Raw genomic sequence first — 20,739 nt, forward strand, 5'->3', positions numbered from 1 at the left:
TGCTTTACACCCATGCTCTCTTGTCTATGTCTTTCTCAACATAGTATGAAATATTTTGTACTAGTTTACATGGTTTAATTGGTCACCTAGAAATCAGGAAAAGATGCTCTGAGCATTTGAGAGGAGACTTGTGAGCTCTGCTCCTGTGTTGAAACTACACAGACTCTATTCCAAAACTTCACATATTCTATTAAGCTCTGACTGTTACCACTTCTCTTTTGTAGCTTTTCTAACTATACTGCTCCTCACTAGCATAACTCTCCACTTTGATCACACCCTGGTAACACTCAGATATGTTTATCTCCTCTGACTAAAGGGCAGATCTTCCCAGAAATCTCTGATGCTCTGTCTCTTTCGACAGTGTCTGAGCATTATATAGAGATTCAGAGCAAAACAAAGCTGTAAATTATTTACCTGCTTGAATCTAAACCCAGGCAAGCAATGATTTCATCCCTCCATAGTAAGAAAGTTCATATAATTTCAGCCAGCCTGGGAGAACACCAGGCCAGCTCATGCACCATCCAGGGTAGTTAATATTACTGTAAATACTGGGCTTTAAAGTCCATACCATGCTGTATAAAAGAACTTTGCCTGTTGCCATCCACTTTTCCTTGTAAGTGGATACCAGAATAGCACATGTTGAGGCATAAAGTAGTTTGAGGTATAGTTTTGACATTCTGATCCCCTCTAAGTCCTGGTGTATATTCTGTATAGTCCAAAAAAATAATAATAATTGGTTTGAGTATATACCTTTCCAGGCTTCATCCAACTTAATTACTAGACAAACACAACCCAAATTCTTTCAGTCATTATTGTTTCATTAAACAGGCTTCAGCTGCATTCCTGGCTTTAAGAAGCAGAAATCTAAGGGTTTTTCTAAACTGAAATGCAGGACAGGATCCAGCCCCCCAGGAGATCAAGGTTGCAGTCTATGACTAACCTCTCTACATCTTTCTTTACCACTCAACAGTGATGTTTTAATCACCAACAAATCATCATTAGAAATCACATTGGACCCACTACCATGCAAAGAAACCCATTAAAAAGAGCCTTATTCAAGTGAGGTCCCCCCATGATTTGTGAGACATGTCAGTTGGCTGATCTTTAACCTATTGAATACATTCTACATTTTTAAGAAGTTGTAAGGTACTAAATCAAACACCTTAAAAAGATTGCACAGCTAACTTTATCAACCAAATTTACAACATACTCAAAGGTTTGATAAATCCTCTTCCTCACCAAACGCTGGCTGCCTTTCATCAGCGTTTAACTTTTGCTAACTAAACCTCCATCAGTCTTTTAATTAGTTTCCTGGGGGTTGTTGTCAAAATACCAGTCTGTGCTAACCTGAGTCATGAGTTGCCTTTTTGAGTATTTGCACAATGAAATGGCATCTCCCCATGTCCCAAGACACGGTCATTTACAATAGCTTTGGCTCTGAGGTGGTCCCTGCTTTTCTAGGGCTCTTGTACAAGAGGTGTCTGCCTCAGCCTCCTGATTTAGGAGTGTTTATCCCTAAGAACATCCTTTTCAGTTATTACTGGACTTGGAAGCACTTCAGCCCAAGGTGACAGAAACGAAAGAAATTCTTACCAGGCACATCTGCCTTTTCTGCATCATCATTATGAACTAAAACTTGTAGAGCTGTAGTGTATTTAAAATAAAAGACATCCCAGCAAATATACTAAACTAAAACTTTTCGTTTTTCCCACATGGATTTTTCCTTCATGTCTTCTTTTTAACTTTTTTTCCTCTTTTTTCTATTTATACTTGAAAGCTATTTATGTTCCCTATTCCCACTAAGGCTAAATATTTGCTAATAATTTAAAATGCTTTCTTCATTGTATCACTGAACTAGAATGGATTTTTAGCTAAATTTGTTTTCTTTCATGTCAAGGGATGTGGCTTTGGAGATATACAATTTTTCTTAATAATAATAAAAAAAAAAGTAAATACCACAGAAAAAGAACAGAAAAATATTTTCTGTTGAAATGTTTGCTAAGAAATTTCTACAGCTGTAGGAATTTAGTCCTTCTCAAGCACACCATAGTACCAGGTTGCAATCACCTTCTCTTCACCCTTAATGAATATAAATTTGTTATGATCCTTGGGCCACTAGTAACTTGTATTTATTGCTGTATTTTTCCATCACCATGTGGTTCAAAATACAGTTATGCAGCAGTGGCTGCAACATTTTTAACTAAAAAAAAAACCAAACCATGAACTTTAGAAACTCAGTTCAAGCAGATCCTACAGAAAAACATCACAGTTCTACTTGATTTCTTTTCAGATGAAGTCATTTTACTCATCAACCTCACTGTCTTTCAGAGTACCTCTGCTATCTCTACCACCTATTTTGTGAGCAGTGCATTGTTACATCTAATTTATTCTTTTGTTTTCCTGGTATTCTCAAACACTCTGCATTTTTGACTGCTTTTGTGCTCTGAGCAGACATTTGCAGTGATTCTAGGACCTCACTCCTGAGGGGTAAAAGCCCCTCAGTCAATAGTACTGCTTTGAAATTTGGGGCATTACATCCATTTATCTTAAGGAACTTTTAGCTTCTCTGTAATGAAATATAATCCTGGGAGCAATTACTTGCTTTCTGGATTTCATTGTCCAAGAAGTCCATCACAGCTGACTATCACTCTTGCCAGCCACATTTTAAGGAAATCAGGAATATGCAAGTATTCTGGCTCTGGATCCTTAATGGACCATCTGCCCAAGCTGCCTGCCCAAGTCCTGGCCAGAACAAAAGTTCAGTTGTGTCTATATTCTCTGTGTTTCTTAGCAATGTCACAACAGCACAGGATAATTTTGGTTACAATAATAAAAAAAAAAAAGGCATATTATTGTCAGCACCACGAAGATATTTGTAACTGACCTCTACAGCATCTGCACCTGCATCTGTGCTCCAGGGAGGGATTTTTTTGAAGGTAATATCAGCATGGACGCAGTGTTTCTTTCTGGAACTGATGATCTATGAACAACAGACACAGCTAAAATACAGGAGAAGATGTTCTGGCTTTAACAGCCACTGATCTGTGAACCACTAAGCTGCATCAGGCAACACAATGGTATCACTTAAAGCTTCAGGAACACACTGCAGATTTCCAAAGTCATTCAGCTGTTTGCTGGGTGAGGTTTGAAGCTACACTGATGAGCTGTGCAACCTAATGCCCAGGTTTTTGACTGTTCATATAGATAAGTCCATATAGATATTGCTCATATAAACAAGGGCTCTGTTTTGCATTTAACTTGGCAAACAAAGATCTAAATACACAAATATACAAAATTTTAATCCAAAGTGTCTCCTTTGCTGTTGATAATAAAGTTTGAAATAAATAAGAGATAAAATATGTAAATATTTGAACAGAAATATAATTAAAAGAAATGAGAGAAACTCCTGTTTTCACAGCTGGTCATTGGTGCTAATTGCCAGCCTCACATTTCATCTTCAGGACTCGGTTGATAAAGGCAGCCATGACATGCTTTCTGCCAAGAAGCCATTCATTTGTATAAAGATACATAACCCCCACTCCCCTCTCCCAAAATTGCAAATTCAGTTAGCAGATTTTGCAGGACAGTGCTGCAGCTTCACTGATTCTCATGTAAGGGGTCTGCTTCACTTGGGATACCTGCAAAAGCTTTTTATTACTTGTTGGAATTTTTTCCTAATATCACCTGCTATTGTTTTTCTCACTCCTCACTTTCAAATGCAACTCGAAAACACTCAACCTCCCACCAAGTCCATTCACCAGCAGCACTAACTCTGGTAGAATGGAAGTTATGGGAATGATGCTCCTTCACTAACAACAATTTAGTTATAAAAGCCATCTTGGTATCCTCACTCTGGGTCTGAAGCACCAAGTGGGTGGGAGCTGGGGGCACCTCCACCCCAGCCCTGGTATATCTCAACCTTGGAGTTGAGAAACTGTCTTCTCCTGGGATAAGAGGCTAATTTATCATCTTTATAATGATGCGTGTTTCTTGTTTCATCCAGCTGCCTTCTTTGGAAGAAATGGACAGCTAAAGAGATTTAAATAGATTATATCCTAATTAATAATTAACATTTAAAGCAGATATACAAAATGGCTCACAGCCAAGTGGGAAATAAACCCCTTTTCTTACAGCTACAATTAATTTCTTCCAGAGATGAAATGATAAGAAGTATAAGAAAATATTTAGAAACATTTATCTGCACACTGAGATAGAAGTATTATGACCTGAAAAATGTACGGAAAGCTTCCTGACATCTGGTCCTCCATGATAATATTCTTCCACGGTACTCAAACAAAATGCTGAGTAGCAAACATACCACAAAGCTCTGCCCCTATCCCAAGAAATCTACTTTTCCCCACTCTGCTCTTTTTTATCTTATTCTTACCCTTTGTCTAAAAATAAATAAAATGTATGAAACTAAGCCAGTGTTGAAAAAAAGTCATAGGATTCAGGGGGGAAATCCTTACATCTCTCCTTATTCTCAGCAAAGTCTGAAAAAAAAAAGTAAGATTCAACATTGATGAGCTTTGCAGCAAGGATTGCAGGACTACTTTGCCGCCACTTTTAAACTCTGGGCTGCTAGGCTGTGAATATAGAAAATGATATTCCATGGTATTTGAAGACAAGCCTGAAAACATGCATTATATATTTTTTTTAACTCCTAAATAAAGCATTCTTTCCCCCATAACTGCAGCAATGCATTTCAGTACTACTAAATTCAGTCCTTACATTTGCATTTACTCAATCCCTTCTTTTCCAAAGAGCATTTCCTCTTCCCTCAAAACCATGGCTGCTTTTATCCCAAGGCCCAGAACACGAATGTATTTCAGCATTGACAGCAGGAGCAGAAGCCAAGTGGCCAAAGCAAGCCCTGCTGACTAACTCTCGTGGCTGATGTCACTCCTTCTGCCGCAGATCTCCACAGATGATATTCCCTCCATCCTGCACATTTCCCAAACACCAAGTGTGGATGGTGTCCCATCCTCCACCCTGACTCTGGACACACAGGGGGGCCTGAGAGACCTGATCTAGTTAGCAGCTGGCATCCCTGGACATGGCAGGGGGCTGAAACTAGAGGATTTGTAACATCCTTCCCAATGCAAGCCGGGGGGTTCAGTCAGAGCCTCCTTCTGGCAGGCACAGCAAAAGAAGTATCATGAATCTTGTTGCACCCTGCGCACCTGTGACACCCCTGACAAGACTTTGCCAGCTCCATGTGGTCATTGCTCCAAGCCTGTTGCTTCCTGAGTGTCCCCTCACTCCACAAGTCCCATCACCAACGCTGCCCACTGGCTTGTCCAGCCTTTCCCTCCCTCGCTGCGGCTGCCTTGTCTACTCAGCTTGGAAGACTCGCAGGCTGGAACCAACAGATCTTCTCCAGATGGAGACTGCACCTAGAAGAGTGGAGGATTTACCTGCTGGTGGATCCTCTGGTGCCACTGTAATAACCTGGGTAATTCTAAATTGTTATCTTGAGTCAAAGCACACAGGCCAAACCGGCCAAGATGCTTCAGATGGAAGCTGACAGCGTCATCTTCGAATATGTGAACATTAAAAGAAAGGAAACAGACCTCCTTTTTAAGGCTGTGCTAGGAAAACATCTCTTGCAGAAAGTGAATAATAAATATACTGCATGCCATAGTAATGTCCGTGGGGGGAGGTAAGGAATTGCTATAAAACATAGTATTCTAACGACTACAGATGTTGCTGCTAGAATTTACAGCTTTCTCTGCGTGCTTATCTCTCCTTACCAGTTTCTGCACATTGAATCACATTCAAGCATGGGCCATTTTAAGCCATCTTTTTATTATTTTAACCTTTTTTTTTTTTAAGCTACAATTAATTTCTTCTGTGCTATTTTGTAATGTTAAATAGATTCAAGACCTGTATTTACAAACCACATGCAATCCTATTTTGGCACATGTAAATTACATGCAAATACATTTTAAATTAGTTTGTTTATCACTCTAGAATTCTAATCCCAAGGTTTTGTTTTTTAAATTTAGTTTTTATTCTGACATGTTTACAAATGAGTTTGACTCTGGAAAATAACTTAATAAACTCGGGGCTAGCTATGCAATTAGAGGAGGCATCTGGGAACCATAAAACCTGAAAAACAATATTTACATCTTTTGTACATCCAAGATTCCACTTTTTTTTTTTTCCTCCCTCAAATCCATCATTTTAAAATATTGTAGTTATTTTCATATGAGGACAAACAACAAGAACTCATTTTTATAACCAATGACCCCTCTCTCCAATGAGCAATTCATGGGGTAGCATTGGATAAAATGCACAAAGTAGAAGATTTCATTATAAAAAAGAGAAAATGAAAAATAACTGAATTAACATTGATCATGACTTTTCAACAGCATTTCTTATTATTACGGCCAGGCAAAGTCTCCTGTGGGCAGTAAAGCTTTCCCATGTATTATTAGCCCTCTACAGAAAGCTATGAAAAGACACAAATCTGTTTTGTCAGAGGACAGAAGAGCATTTAGTTATAAGAGAAAGTATGGTCATAATCCATTGTGGGGTTAAAGGTGAAGAAAACAGAACTATAACACAAGGCCTTAAGAGAGTAATACTCCCGCAGTTAATTCCTGAACACCGCGGCAGAGCCGCCCGGTTTGTGGCGGGAATACATTCCCAGGGCAACCTGACATCTATACTGTTTGTATTTATTAGCAGCAGCACTGTTATACAGCAGCCCTGCTCGTGCTGGGCACAGACACACACGGCACCACGGCTCCTGCTTCCAGGGGGTGTTTGTTGAGACGCCACAAGTGGCCACGCATCCCGTGGGAAAGCCAACTCTATGGCAGAGGTGGCCCCTGTGCCTGGGGCAGGAGGGCAGAGGGATGGGAACGCCTTGCTTGGCTGTGCTGCTGCTGGTGGTGCAGCCCAAAGTCCAAAGCAGCTGCCCCAGGTACCCAAACTAGACCATTTAGGAAAATTTTCCAGTGTGTAGAGAGCTATTTGAGTGTTTGGATAGCAAAACACAAGCCTACCCGCTGGAATGAGGGGGTTCACTTCAGGGTAACATGAAGTTGCTCTTGCTGTCAGGTTTGTTCAACCTTTGACAACAATTAGGGGTTTGGTCCAAGTCAGCAGCAACTTAAGTGCTCTGGATCAGATCCCAAAGCAAACGTGCAGAAGGTCTAAGTGAGGATTCCCTTTGCATCCAGCCACGGGCCCTACACCCTCACAGTCCCTGGAAGGAATGGCTGGGAGGCCGGTTCAGCACAGGGGACAGCAGCAGCATGGCAGGATTTTGCACTGCTCTGAGGCTCCCAGAAGGATGGGCAGGAAAGTCAGTGTCTCTACAGAAAATCCTTCCTTTTTTCTGGTAGTCCACAGAGGATAAGGACAAGGGATGCAGCTGTGTAACAGGGCAGGTAATATAATAAAGCATCAAGAATAATACAATCTCCTGACATCTCCCAGGTATTTTGAACACACTTATTTTCATTTTGATTTGTATGGCCCAGCAAATACAACTTTCTGGTTTATGTTGCCCTTCTCAGGCCCCTTATCCCTCGCTGCCTTGTACCCCTTCCCCTCCCTAGCCTCGTTCCTCTGGCAGCACTCTCTGTCCTGGCACTCACAGCCTCTGCATGGTCCAGTGCAGGGTCTTGTGCAGACACCACAGCAGCTGCAACACTAGGAGAAGACCGTGGTGTTAAAACAGTATTTCACCTTCCTTTAACCTGCTTTTTAAGGACACTGCAGTGATACTACTGCCTAACAGTGCTCACGTTATCACATTTAGAAGCATCTCAAATAACTCCCTCCAATCCTGCACTGAGCTGTGTTATGAACAAGTCACTTTTCCACCATGGTTACGCTGCACTTTCAGTCTGAATTCACAAAACCCTCACACCTTCCCCATTCAAATCTCTACTAAAAATTCCTTTGTTACAAGCTCAAAATAATAACAGAGGCTCTAGGTTATCCTTTCTTGTGGGTTTCCCTGTGACCTTGGCTAACTGCTTTAACAGAAGATGTTCTGCATACCAGAAAAATGAGCCCACTGGCAATTCTTAGAAACAAATGAGCTAAGAAAAAGTCCTTTGTGCAGTTCCAGCTCCCTTATTCCTCAGTCCCACTCATTGTAGCTGTATAATCATCACTGTTTTGCCATTTTCTGTTATATGAGAGACTGGAGGAAAGGGGTAGCAAAGAGAAGCACAGGTCTAGAAGGTGACAAAGATAGTAGTGTGCAGCTTCTCAAAAATAAAATGCAGTTCTATGAAAATAATCTTCTATTTTGACATTCTCTTTCCATGTTTCCTGCCTATTGCCCCTTGCTTTGTCTACTTAAATTGCCAGATATTGAGGGGCAGCTCACACTGCATCCAGCACGATGACACCCCTGTGGACTGGGATACATGGATGCTACTAAAATAGAAATGAAGCACAGCATGGGTCTGGCTAGGTAAAAAAAAGGTTGACAGCACCTTAAATGACAGCACCCTAAAGCCAGTGAAGAAAAGGACTCAGAGCTTATCTGTCTCTGGCATAGCACTCAGGTAATGGGGCTTGTTGGGATGTGGACCCACACTGGTGAGTCTGCTGTGAGCAGCTCAGCTCTGGTCTCTACTGCCTCACGCATTTCTGCACTGTGTTCCATTTTGTTGTGCCAATATAACCCTCTGCTGTCTTCTAGATATTTAATACACTGATTTTCACTAAGTCTTGTTCAGGTCACTAAGCAAAAAAAAAAAAAAAAAGCTTAAATGAAGAGGCTGTTTCCATACAGATGACCTTGAAAATTAAAATTTCATTAAAAAGGAAGAATGCTTTCCGTTCTTTCTAAAAACATCTGATGCTCAAGAAATTTTTTTTTTCAACAAGAAAAAAAGTTACTATTTTAAGTTTTCCCTGAGCTTATGCAAAAAGAGAAGGAGCACAATACACCTGTGCACAGAATTGCTCATTTTCACTCCCTCTAAATGAGCGAGATGCTCATTCTGCACATTGTGAAGTAAAACAGAAAGCCTCATGTGCAAACATTTACTGCATAAAAAGCATCGTCACCTGGGATACTTGCTGCCTCTGAAAATTCTGATCAAAGATAAAAACCAAGACAACTCATTGTAATCAATTATGCACAGATAGTCCTCAGCCTATGTGCAATTCATAAAAATAACGCTAAAAACATAACGCGGATTTACATGCAGAAATGAAATATGGACATGGCCAGAACACTAATCTCCTGATTGCTATCTTAAATTGACAATCCCAGCACTTTAGGCTAAATACAGCTTCCTTGGAGAAATTTCCAGCAGCCCTTTAGCAGCTCCCCCTTGCACAAGAGGAGCTGCAGAGCCATAGCCCAGGACCGTGTGAGGGTGACAGGAGGCTGCACTGGGGGGACAGCGCTGCAACAACCTGGGTGCAGGTTTTACATCTGTGTAGCCAGAGATGATGAACCCACACACACCCTGAGAGCCCTCGTGGTGCAAAGAAAGCAACTGCTGACTTATTTTAACAGAAGAAGAACAACACATGGTGGCAAACCATGTGTGATGTGCAGCAGGGGTTCCCCTATAACATACATGGACCCCTTATACATATACCAACTATACATAGACCACCCCCATACATAGACCAACCAGAGGCAAAAGGCAGTGCTCACACTCCCACACCAGCCACTAAATTCAAAAGGGAAGTCGAGGATGTATCCAGGTTTCAGGCATGTATGAACATGCTGTGATCATCATCCTCACAAATACCAAATTCACACTTCGAGGTCTCTTCTAGGTCTTTTTCACTCACCCTTGTAACAGGCAAGTCAAGGAATTCACATTGCAATATCAATCCTCTCCTCAACTTTACACACCTGAGAAACCCATAAAATATTTCTATTTCCAAGTGAGGATTTATCCCTGCTTTTCTGTGGCTGAGGTCCTTTCGTCACAGGTCTTACACGTTTTTGCCTAGGTGAGCCCCAAAGAGTGCGCAGTGACTTAATGAGCAGATCAATTACTGTTCATAAGAAAAGATACTGTCTCTTTAAAGGTTATTTGAAGGTTGATTGCTATCTTATTGCTTATATCCTGCAAATCTATTCAGCCTTATGAATGAATTTGACCTTTTTATACTTACTGGGGGGAAAAAAACAGAACAGAAGTTAATTTAGAGCTCTATAATACAACACTTTTTCCCAGAGAAATGAAAGGGCATTCAAATCGATACCTGCACAATAACACTCTGATGAATGTTTGCACCCAATTTTCTCATTTTGCTAACTTGAGATTGGGCATTTTGAATAGTTCTCAAAGAACATATTCTTTATGTGCTGTGAAGTATGTGGTATTGTGTCCAAACAATGCTAGAGGATAATCATTATAGGAGTGTCACTGGGCCTGAAAAGGTCAGTTAGTTAGAAATGTCAGCTTTCAATGCAACTATGCCGGACCTTCCTATGTAAGGATCCAATTAAAGGGACATGCCAAGGTGCATGGAAACACCATGGTGACCCAGAATAATAATAAGGGATTGTGGAAAAGCTTGATATTTTTCTTCAAAAGTAATGGATTAGCCTTTAGAATATCTTCTCTGCAGTCTTACTTCGACTTTGCAAATATCACTTATTCTACATGTATCCAAAAAAAGGTCAGTTTTTTAAAATGCAAAGGTGGGGATGAAACAGCCTTACTGCAAGTAAATATTTTACCACTAAATGGGTAAAAAATTCTGGTTTCATTATTGAATCAAAAAAGTGTCATTTTAATAGAACTCCAGACTGTGATATTTGAGATGGATGTGGGTGATGTTTGGGGAGACAAATTGGGATAGGTCAGGGGACAGGCAGAAAGATCAAGGAGGACTCATTCTCTCAGGACATATGAACGAAGGGAAAAGACAGTAGGAACAGCAACACTGTTCAGTGAGTAGGAGGCATCTCTGCAGTTATTATTCTGGCAAATGGAAAGGTATAAGTAAGAATTAGGAAGGTACTGATCTGCATGAAGGAGTAATTACAAGCAACAATATTACTTCTCCTTATCACAGCAAATGGAAATTCTTACAGCTCTTCAGATTCGGTAAAGATGAGAAATTGGATGTAGTAAAATTTCCTAATTAGCCTCAGGACAGCTGAAGCCATCCTAATGGCACCAAAAAAAAAAAAGTCCGTATTTTCTCTCTGCTCTCTGTTAGTACATCATCTTACTAAAGTTTCCTCAAGTCTGGAACAAACTTCTTCCTGTAGCTTTATGGCTCAGCTAAGACAGACAACAGGGGATTTTCACTTTGAGCTGAGACTCTAGCATTTATATTTTATTTGTATGGTAGGGAAATTCTTATACAGTGGGTTCAGACAAACCATTTGGGGTCTATTACCTCGCTGAGAAATGAGGTTCTGACTCCCCCAGTTATAGTATTTTAGGCAAATGGGTGGATTAACACCCAGTGTCTTAGTGATATGGGAAATAATTTCACCTCTATCTGTCACTGAGTGTTAAAAGACTCAATTATTGCAGGAATGATAAGTAATTTCTTCTCTCCACCACCTTTCCAAGTAAACTAGTATGTGAAGCATCCCTAACATGAACAGTAGTTACGTAAGGCTCTTTAAAATCTTTGATGCTATCCTTTGACACATACTTAGACCAAAATCAATGTACTGTTAATTAATAAGGGCTAGCAAAAAAACCTGAGTTTTGGCCGCAAACACCTTTCTGTCACATTTTATTAGTCAGTATCATTTCTACTAATACCTGGCTTATAGCTTCATGACTTTGAGTTCATATTATTTTCATGCTTCAATTAGAAAGAAGTTGATAGCCAGACTATCCAGGAAGGTAATGGAAAAGTCTTGTAGCGGGGCTTAGTGGTGGAATTTATAGTTAAATGAAACTTTGAAATATACTATAAAACTTCTCCTTCCTTTACGTAGTTTCACTTGAGGTCTCATAAGCAGTAATATGTAGAAATGCAAAACTTAATCAGCTAAAAAATATAGCAAATCCCACATATCACTTTATGCAATGCCAGGAGAGCAGAAATATATTTTCCTAACCAGAGGAAATTAACCAGGCAACAGTCCTATATCTATAATTTAAAGCAGTAAAATATGTATGGCAGAAGCTAAAGCCACCTTAAAAGAATTCAGGGTAGCAGTATATCACAAATTAATGAAATGGAGACATTTTTAGAGCATGCAGCACTGATGATATTAAAGGGGGCAGACTATTTCACCACATAGATCAGACTGATAAATACTTTTAAAATCAAGCTTTTTTCCCTGTTTAAAAGTGTAAGATCTTGAATATTAGGGGGAAGCAGACACGAGTCATTAACATTTCTTATCAAATCTCAACAGAGATTAGGAATATCTCGTTCTGTCCCTGCATGTAAACCTCTGATGTGGTTTACACATCAGGAAAATCTGAGTAAATCAAAAGGCAGGAATTATGGAGTCAGCGCTTACTTTGTTGCACCTAAAACAGAGCTGAAAGAAACTTAAAAAAATTGCTTTGTATTCCATGCTGTAGCCAAGCTGGGCACTACGGAATATTCAACTACCCCAGGTTTTTTAAATGCAATCAATTTACTGCTGCCAAATGTAGTAGGTTTATACACATCTGGGAAACATGCACCTACGGTGCTGATGAATTTCTCCTGACATTGCACTGATTTCAAGAGAATGTTATTTTAAATTGGCAGTAGAGAAACTGGTAGAGAAGGATAAAGCCCTGAGGACGGCTGAATCAAAGAGAATTTCAAAAGAATTTTCCTGATGGTTCTTGGATAATATCACGTTAGCTATTTTCAAAGCCAATAGTTTCCAACACACTTCCATTTATGGTATCAATAATTAAAAAATACTTCAGTGGGAGAGGAATTTACCTTACTGAGAGGAGAAATTGGAAAGCTGTGTTATTATCATAAACACAGAAGATGCAGAAAGCTTTGTCTCCATGGAAAAGCTATGGAAACAGGGATATCTTATTTGCAACTATTGAGCAGTTACCAAAAAATGTGATGTGATTGTATGTGCATGTTCAAAGTGCTACTAGAACATGATCACACAGAAACTAAGGGCAGATCCTCATCTTCTTCGTGCAACAAGGCCGAATTAAACCACCTGAAGCTTTGCTCCTGAAGCCCGAAGACAATTAGAACAGCACTAAGGAAATGTTTTGGATCAAATTCAGAGGTAAAACTAAGTTTAAAGAAATTCTAAATTACCAAAACTTAAATCTCATTATGCCCCACTCCCTGCCAGCACGTCCCTGCCAGCTCCTAATGAATTTTTAACTTCTTTCCCCCACCCCACCGCGCACATCAGCGCTGACTCCGGCACCCCGAGCTGTGCCGGCGCTGCACTCTAATTGTACCTCACGTGTCAAGGGGCAAGAAGAAAGGAGTGTGGTGAGAGCATTGATAAATTTAACTTAACATTCCTCCAGCTACTCAGCAGTAAGGCAGAGCAGTGAACTCCCCTCCACGTTTTACAGGGGTGTCAGGTACTTCAAAGGAATGTGTTTGAGCATAAGGGAGTCTGGCTCGCTCCCAGCTTATGCATCATTTGTGTCTGGAGATCCAAAGCAAAGCAAAGACTTCCTCCAGTTTGGGGCACGGTGTGGAGCTTCCTGTAGCTGTTCTCTTAGGGGTGCTGGAAGAGGTCAGCCCTGCTTGTTGCATACAAACTGTGTAGTTGGAGCTGCATCTGTACTTCCTTTTTCTTCCCCCCTCCTTTTTTCCAGACTTCTCTCAGTCCAGATTACAGATTAATTATCTATACCTGTTCAGTTTAACATATAAATGTGCTTTTAAGTCTAGCACTGTTCAGCAAGGTTTCACAAGGCCACACATGCACTGATCAGGGTTTGGAAATCATCTGGAGCAAGGCAGGAGGCAGTGGTGGGTCACCCTCACAGTGTGGGTTCAGCATGGGCAAGGGGGAAATTCAGGGAACAAGGAATGGGCACTGCTTCTGACCCATCACTGATTCCTGGGGAATAGTGCAACAGCCACGTCCACGGGGAACAGTGTGGCTGCCATGAGATGATGTAAGGTTTCTGTAATCCCACAAACTCACTTTTGAACGTTTTGGCGCCTGTGTCTCAACACTCCTTAATTGACATTAAAGGCATTATTTTATCTTGCAATTAGTGTCATTAACTGGCTGATCGATTTTTGGAAATAGTTTTAGTGGCACATGGAGAAGAGCTGTTGTAATACTTGCAAGGCATCACCATCAATTCTCAACTAAACGTACAAAATCTGGTTCAAGAGTTTCACGCACACACACACAAAAGAAAGATGATATTCATCATGACAGAGGTGCAAATCACAGAGGTCACCTTTGCTTTTGAAGTTCTTTGTCTTTTCTTACAATCAAGCAATAGGGTTTTGGTAGCCAATACTGCTTGTGAGACACAGAGGACTTTCCCACTCTAAGTAAGGCTGAGTGACCTCCACCAGGAGCAAAGGCTGCCTGCCTGCGGCAAGGTGGAGAACAGAAGCAAGTCCCAGAGGATTAACAGGTGCAACCAAATAGCCCAGTCCCTCATTTGAATCAGTAAATTAAGGGATGACAGTGATTATGGCTGATCTCAGCCATCATAACCGATATCAAGACTTTGTAAAAGCAGACTGTCAGTGTCAGATCTTAGAGCTAGTACTCAAAGAATGAAATATTTTAAAGTAGCAGTCTCCAAAGAGAGATAAAAGCCCTAAGGCTATGATTTATTTTATTTTATTTTTGTATTTGTAGGGCTGAAACTAACCCTTTAATCCACAGCCTGACATTTTCCAATCCTACTAGGAATTAAGTGCCTAACTTTTTCAGCCTCTTTGAAAAATCTCAGCTTTAGGCTCTTTGGTAAGTTTGGCCTGATCCAGCACCAAGCTTCTTTTGAAAATGCCTCTGTTGAAAGCAAAACTATATGCACTCAATTTTGTAATCATGGAACAAATATTTTTTTTTCCTATGTACCCAATATTGTAGATTTCTGGTTAAATATCAAATGGTAAAACTTGCATTCCAGAAAAAATACAAGTTATGGAAAGCTTTCTCCCCCTTTTAGTGAGGCATGTCTACCTACAGTTATTGAAGATCCTTCCAACTAATTGCTGTGTTGACTGAGTAGATTGCTGTATTAAAGTGAGAGATATGAAGATATAGCTACTTACGGTGACCACATCTATACACAAACTCATCCTAGTCAACTCTTTCACTGTTCCAGTGATTCATCTGGAAATGATGAAGAAGGTATCATAACTTTGTTTTACACACAACTCTCATATTAAGTTATTCTGGTCCTCAAGCCTCTTTTTCTCTTATTGAAAAAAGTGACTGTGGACTTTGGTGCCCTTATCCAAGATCTGAGTGTGTCTTATGATTAAGACCTTTAGAGATCTTTTTTCTTTTTCCTCTAGAAACAGGGAATGCTGAAGATATGGAAAATGAAAAATGTGCCATGTTTGTCCTTGAAGTTACAGTCAGAATAGTGACAATGGCTGTATCACACTGTATTGTTGCTTTTATCAGCAAGTGCCCTGAGCATACATTAACATAATTGCAAACTGCATGAAAAGTGAACATGCAAAAATGTGATGCAATTGCCAATAGCCTCAAACATCTGTCCCAACAAAGTGTTCCTCCTCCTTATTTTAATTCTTATTACTTTAACAAGGTTAGTGAAGGAGAAACCATGTCACAGATTATATCTACATTCAGAGTGTCAGAACAATTATCGATGCAAAACTGTTATCCAAGCAAATGTGTGTCACATTTTGTTCACTTCCCATAACACCTGTTCACTTCGCTAACACATTATTCCCAGTTAAAGCCAGAACTCATTAGTCCCAGTTAAAGCCAACCTGAGAGCTTAATACATACACACATCTGAAAAATTGAAAAAGTTAACCAAAATGTGGCACTCTTTGAGCAGGGTGTACATCTGAACCTGGTGGGCAGCAAACTTCTGCAGCAGCTAATGGAAAGAAAGTGAGCCAGACAAATAGCAATAAACAAAAAGCCACCCAGCCTGAAGAGCTGAGATCACAGAGGGGCACTACTGAACCAACCTGCATTTCAGCCACGGTGCTGAGACTTCAAAACTCACAATGCCAAAGAGCCCAACACTTTCCCAATACAACACATTTTTGGTTTACCTCCTCAAGAGGCAAACTACAAAAGCCACCACAAAGCAGATAGTTTAAAGCATTTTCCTTTTACCTAAAGATTTTCAGATCCACTTTGGGGTTCTCAGTCCTGGGCCTGGGCCTCCTGCCTCCCACCACGCTCATAGAGGGCCACCATCTCCTTACTCCCCAGACTGCTCACATTTGCCACCAAGGAAACTCAAGCTTGCATTTCCGTGATACTTGAACACACACTGTGAATTTGAGGGCATCTGCCCTGCAGATATACCACTAACTGTAACCCCAGGAGGCTTAAAGAAATATCAGCACTCCAATTCATAGAGTAAAGGTCTGAAGAGGCAGCTCTGTGAACGGATAACTGCCCGGGGCCTTGCCGAGCACAATATAGCTGTCACTTGTTATTAGGTGAAAGATTTTCTGGGGAACAGTGTTTTTCATTTTGCATGTCAGAGACGAGGGAAAAACACATTTAGACAACCATCTCTTTAAGAAAAGAGAAGAGAGCTGGGCGGCAGAGCTCACTTACCGGGGCTGGTTATTGTCAGGAGGTCAAGCCGTCGTTTCTGCTGAAAAACAAATTATAAAAGGAATTGTTAAAAGGGGACTAATTTTAGTGGGTCAGCTTAGACCTGCAAAGTAAGTGTTCTGACATTTATAGCAGAATTAATTACAAGTTACATGGCTCACAGTAACTCTTTTGGAAGGGATCCACATGCACTTTACGAGGAAGAAAAACCCCTTGCTCAGTCCTTTTAATGTGTTTTTATTTGCACTTATAAAGTGTTACTATTTCTTTTTTGGAACATACACTTGAAATGGATAGCTAGAAGCACAGATGGACCGATATATTTATAAAAGTGATTTCTGATTCCACAGGGAAGAAGACATGGAACCGGGACGAGCAACACTAAGTTCTTTATTCATATCAATCACTGACTCAATGCCTGTATGTGATCAAACACAATTATATTGCCTTGGGGTGAACCTTTCAAAGACATGTAAGAGTATCTAGACAAACTCAAGAGTGATAAAAGGAAAGCTTCTTTTCATGCTGAGTGCAGTCAGCCCATGGATCTCATTGCCACCGGATATCCCTCACCCCAAAAGCTTGCCTGACTTGATCATCAGTGGATATCTGTACAGACAGCAAAATACAGGGAGTTATTATGGCAAATAATCAAGTTTACACAGAGGAGTGTTTCTGGAAGGCCTGCAAGACTTCACATGGCAAACCAACCTGTACTGTTGGAAGGTTAGGAAAATTTTCTGCCTGGAACAAGCTATGCCACCAAAGCCTTTGTGATGGTGGGGTGCACCTGAGGTTCCCTTTCCCTGTAACATGCAGCCAGTGCTGCCGCCTGCTCCATGTTCCCAGTCTTAGGTGATCTCCCCACTGTTACCTCTCTGCAGCCCACCACTTAAATCCATGTGCTCCTGGACCATTATCACCCTTTTCCACCCTTCTGTGGGCTGAGAGCTTTCCATCACAAGCAGGGCTTTCCCCATCTCACAGACTGTTAATGCCTCCTCATCACAGCACTTTCTAACTTACTGTTGTCTCCCTAATTTTGCCCAACAGTAGTGTGTCTAGCTGGTATTGAAGATTATACTGTCCAGTTTAATTTCTCTCTCCTAATTTGCTCAATAATGTCTGTGTTACTTTCATTTATTGCCAGCCCTATTGATCTTCTTCTAATCTAATTCTCATCACTGCACTCACTGTATTCCCTGTGTGACAGCTGAAAGTCCTTGAGGAGGCAACATCAACTTGGTATTCCCTACTGTGAACGCTCTTCCTTGAAAATTATGACTGATGAAACTCCCTTCCAAACCCATAATTTCTCTGTAGTAAAGCTTCACTGGCTGAAGTGCATGGACATGGACATTCAGTGAATACACTTGAGCTATGTGCCCAACGGGAACGTGGCCTGCTGGGAAGCCATGTGGGGCGTCAGGCTGAAAAATCCCACATTTTCTGAAACCTTTCTGGCCTTCAGCACCTTAAATCTGGTACAACACAAATCACATTTGTGAGAAAAGTCCTGTCTGTCTGTTTTCAGAAGTACTCCTTGTTCTCTTAACTCTGATAAGTCATCCTGAGTACAACCTCAGCACTGTGCTCGACTGCGTTTGCTTTAGTATAAAATACCGAGGCCAGTGAGTGCCAAGTTTTTTTCCAGGTGTGCAGGGTAATGGTGAAAGGGAGAGGAATACCCTGCTGCTGCTTTGTGTCCCCTGCACAAGAACTGCTGTACCTACTCTGCAGGGGGCTGCTCACCCCCCTCCTTTCCCAGGGAGTAAGTAAAGTGAGGAATACTGTGTGTAAGCAAAGGACCCACCTTCCCAGTGGGAGCCGTAAGACGAAACATCTCCTAATGAGCTAAATTTTATATAGATCCTGCACCTTAATCCTGATTCATATGTACAAAGCTATGAAATGCCAGAGCTTAGCCCCCACTGGGCCAAAAGCTTTGCTTACATTTCTCAGCACAACTGGAACTCCAAATGCTGTATATCTAATGAACAGCTAGAGCAGAAAATATATATCCAAAGCCTATACTCCGTGAAAGCTTCTCTACTAGGAAAAAAAAAGGTGGAATATAAATATCCTGCATCAAAGAAAGTTGCAAAATGCAAAGATTTGGAATAGAGAGAAAGGCATGCAGCCTGACTGGCCCCAAGTCCTGACTTGAGTCTATTAAATGGGGTAAAAATAAACATTAAATAAAAACCTAAAGAGCTTAACTTGATACGTCAGGAAAACAAAAGCCTATAGGAGAGGTTAAACAAAATGGGAAATAAAATTAAATTATTACAAGTCAAACATTCAGGTTTTAACTTTTTTTCCAGTTTGGATGCTGCCTTCAGGCTGACCTTGGAAAAAAACAAATTAACTCCAGATCCAGGAAATCTCTGTGTATATGCTGAACTTTAAGCTCAAGTTATTTCTCTGACTTCAAGTGGAGCAGCACTGATCTTTTGCATCTAACACCTAACTGCTGCGAGGGATTTGAAATGCCACCAGGTCCTTGGCACTGGTTCCACCCAAACGCTCCAGGCTGGAGCACAGTGGTCCCTGCCTGCCTGGTGACCAGGAGAGGAAAAAATTCTCTGCTCTGACCTTCATGGGACCTTGAAGAGGTTTCACTGATTTAGCTCGTCAAGGGAAGTTTGTGCACACTCACCCCAGCCCCGGAGAGGAGCAAACAGCAAAGTGTGTTGCAGAATTGTGCATTTAAACATGCAAAAGTACCCTAATTATGGATCCAACCACTTTCTGGAAATTCCAGATCTCAGGGACTAGCTCTCTGCTGTTTCCAGGGCTCAGCTGGATGCAAGCAGCCTAGTAACTAGATGGATTTTTTTAAAAAAACCAGACAGACTCACTTATGAGTAGCTATAAAAACAGCAGTATTTGAATTTAAAGAGAGAGACATTACAAATGTCACACCCATTAATAAAATAATTTCACCAGAAGTATCGTGGCTGTGGGGCTTTATATATTCACTTCTTTCTTCAGTGCTGAGAGATGCAAATTGCAGCTGTGGCCTCCCTCCAGCAGGATCACCCTCTCCCTGTTTTGACAGATTTCTTGAAAGCCTCAGCTCACAAGATGTCTGGCTTTTTTTGTTCTGCCTTTAGGAATTTTCCACTTCTCAAACACCTGCCCCTGCTGAGATGCTTGGGACCATCCCAATCTCCAGGCAAACTACTGTCCCACGAATTTCTTACAGTTTGAACACTGAAACACAATGACTGTTGTTCCTGGTTGGGAAAGTGGTGACAGTTTCCCATGTCTCTAAGGCTGGATTTCACCTATATTGACAAAAAGACATTCCATAAGAAACACCAAAATGAATTCCACAGCATCAGTCATAATTTGAAGGAGGCAAACAGAAACATTCCCTGTATCATCATAGTATTGCTATTGCTATAATCCTGTCCTACCCTTGAGGGGCAGCATCCTCTTTTCCACTTTGCTGGCTATCTGAAATCCCAAGGGCAGGAAGAGGTGACTCATCCCAGCTTCCCACCTCCAGCAGTTTCCATGGTTGGCACTACCCAGAGGCACAGTCCCCACAGCGCAGCAAACCTGCAGCAGATCGTGCTCACTTCCACAAAATTAACACAATCTTTAATTAATGCAATAAGCACTGATGAGTAATAAATCATATTAAAATACAAGGAAGGCAATTTTTTAATAAATTAAGCATTGATTCACTCAATAAATATTAATCTACTAAGCATCAAGAATTCATTACGTTTTAGAAAACCAGTTGAAGAACGTCGCTGGTGAGCTGGTCTGAAGTGTGCAGAATGGTCCCTGTTCACCCATAATATACACTTATTTTTAACTAATTCCTTAATTTATCAAGTTAAACAACTTGCCTGAAAGTCAGCCTGGATTATTATTCCATTGCAAGATGCAATTTTCTCGACACAGATTCTAACTCACCCCTCGGTTTTTTTCCTGTTTCTTAGTAACTCCTTTTCTGAGTGCCTCCTTTCTCTTCCTTGATTTTGGTGGTCTTTAAAATATTTGCTGACTGGTGTCATTTAATTTTCACCTCAATTAACTTAGAGAGAGTTGCAAAACTTGAAAAAAAATGC

The 20,739-nt window shown here is 40.8% G+C and overlaps 1 protein-coding gene across 1 annotated transcript in view; it reads right to left on the minus strand.

Annotated features, from left to right (window-relative positions):
- Positions 1-20,739, minus strand: part of LOC116790940 (BEN domain-containing protein 5-like) — a 910,541-nt gene that overhangs the window by 416,332 nt on the left and 473,470 nt on the right. The window contains exon 6 of the mRNA XM_032696479.1: positions 16,655-16,694. Within this exon, the coding sequence (XP_032552370.1) occupies positions 16,655-16,694 (40 nt within the window). The remainder of the gene's footprint in view (positions 1-16,654; positions 16,695-20,739) is intronic.

This window comes from Chiroxiphia lanceolata, chromosome 9 (assembly GCF_009829145.1).
Source record: "Chiroxiphia lanceolata isolate bChiLan1 chromosome 9, bChiLan1.pri, whole genome shotgun sequence".
NCBI classification, from domain to species: Eukaryota; Metazoa; Chordata; class Aves; order Passeriformes; family Pipridae; genus Chiroxiphia; species Chiroxiphia lanceolata.